The 1,699-nt window shown below is 33.1% G+C and overlaps 1 protein-coding gene across 1 annotated transcript in view; it reads right to left on the bottom strand.

Moving 5' to 3' along the window:
* Positions 1-1,699, bottom strand: part of ERBIN (erbb2 interacting protein) — a 161,772-nt gene that overhangs the window by 74,691 nt on the left and 85,382 nt on the right. The window contains exon 5 of the mRNA XM_045285234.1: positions 181-270. Coding sequence (XP_045141169.1) covers positions 181-270 — 90 coding nt within the window. The remainder of the gene's footprint in view (positions 1-180; positions 271-1,699) is intronic.

Genomic DNA, 1,699 nt, shown 5'->3' on the forward strand with positions numbered 1-1,699 from the left:
GATATATGAATTGTATGTTAGGTTAGTGAAATTGTTAAAGATAAGCAAAAATATCTAGGAAGACCATAATGCTTACATGTAATTACAAAATAAAAGCGAATAAACTTTAATCAATAGTATTATTAAAAGTAACTTGTATTTTTGCAAGTCTTATCAGAGATAGCAATAAAAGGTTTTTACCTGCCAAAATTAGCTGGCAAGAACTCAAGGAAAGCATCATTCAGATATAACTGCGTTAGGTTTAACAGCTGAGAAAATCCATCAGGAAGCCTAAATAGAACATATCAAAATTTAAGTCAATTTCATACAAAATTTCAGACTCTCACTAAAGTCTCTTCAATAATTTGTGTAATTAAATAAGTTATCTCTCTATTCCTATTAGATATCCTCACATCGATATTTGCCTCCAATAATAATATACTGATTTAGGTTTATATCATCGTATCTATCTAAAAGGGGGGCAGAATTTGTCTCAATGTAACATCTACCTCAAATAGTCAACCATAATAATTTTTTTGACAGAACTATGAAATCAGCAGACACTCCTAAAGTCACCTTAATTAATATAGAACTTCTTTAAATTTACCATCAATCTAAAGAAGACCAAAGTAACCAAACTGTAGCACTTGGTATTCTGAACTATGATGAGGTTTAGTGGGCTGCAGGATATTTAGCAGTGTCCCTGGTTGCTATCCACTAAATTTCAATGGCAACACAGATCATAGCAACCAAAAATATCTCCAAAAATTGTCAGATATCCCAGGAAGCAAAATTGCCCCAAGTTGAGAACTGTTGGGTTAGATTATTTTCAATTGTAATGTTTGGTCTTTACAAGAATCAAATAAAGATTACAGAAGGTTAGAAACTCATGGATGAACCTGGGGACATACACTGAGTAAAACTAGTTAATCACACACAAAAAATACTTTATGAAACCACTGTTGTAAAGATCAAGAACAAGTTTTCACACTAAAAGGAAAATTCTTTGATGGTTACCGGGGGTGGGAAGGCAAAAGAGGGGAAGTCACTATCTAGAATTCATGTTACCTTGGGAGAAGGAGAAGGCAATATACAGTAAGAATGCCCCATAAGGATTTTCAAAGGATGATTTTTTTAATAGTTTTGAAAATCGCCAGGCCCTTCTTTTGAGGCACCTCTGGGTGAACTTGAAGCTCCAACCTTTTGTTTAGCATTGAGTACTTAACAATTTGAGCCACCTAGGGTCATGCCTGCTAATGAAAGCACCAGTCATCTCTCAGGATGTACGCTGTTAATTGTTACAGGAAACATGGGACGAAGTGGGATAAGTGAGAGTACATTAAGGGAACTACAGTGGATGAAACAAAATATGCATGCATTGTTTAACATAACTGATGATCTACTGTTAAGCTACACCGAAAGCACAATAAGTTTGGGCTATTTTTTTTTTTTTATCTACAAAGCTGATTGACCATAAAAGAATTTATATGTAATAACTAATTCAATTTTACATACCTTATGAAAAGTCAGATTTAGAATTTTACACTGGAGCATTATTTTCAAATTTTAAAAATATGCATCATCTTAAATGTTTTTCTGGATTCTAACAAATCCAACATTAACTGTAAGGCACATTTAGTTCATCTAAATTTTCTCCCTAACTCACATCCCTTCAGATTCCAGCAAATGTAAATAAACTCTATGTTAGGAAAACTCAAAT

Source organism: Echinops telfairi, unplaced genomic scaffold (assembly GCF_000313985.2).
Source record: "Echinops telfairi isolate 266 unplaced genomic scaffold, ASM31398v2 ScPeMD7_7469;HRSCAF=8507_1, whole genome shotgun sequence".
NCBI classification, from domain to species: domain Eukaryota; kingdom Metazoa; phylum Chordata; class Mammalia; order Afrosoricida; family Tenrecidae; genus Echinops; species Echinops telfairi.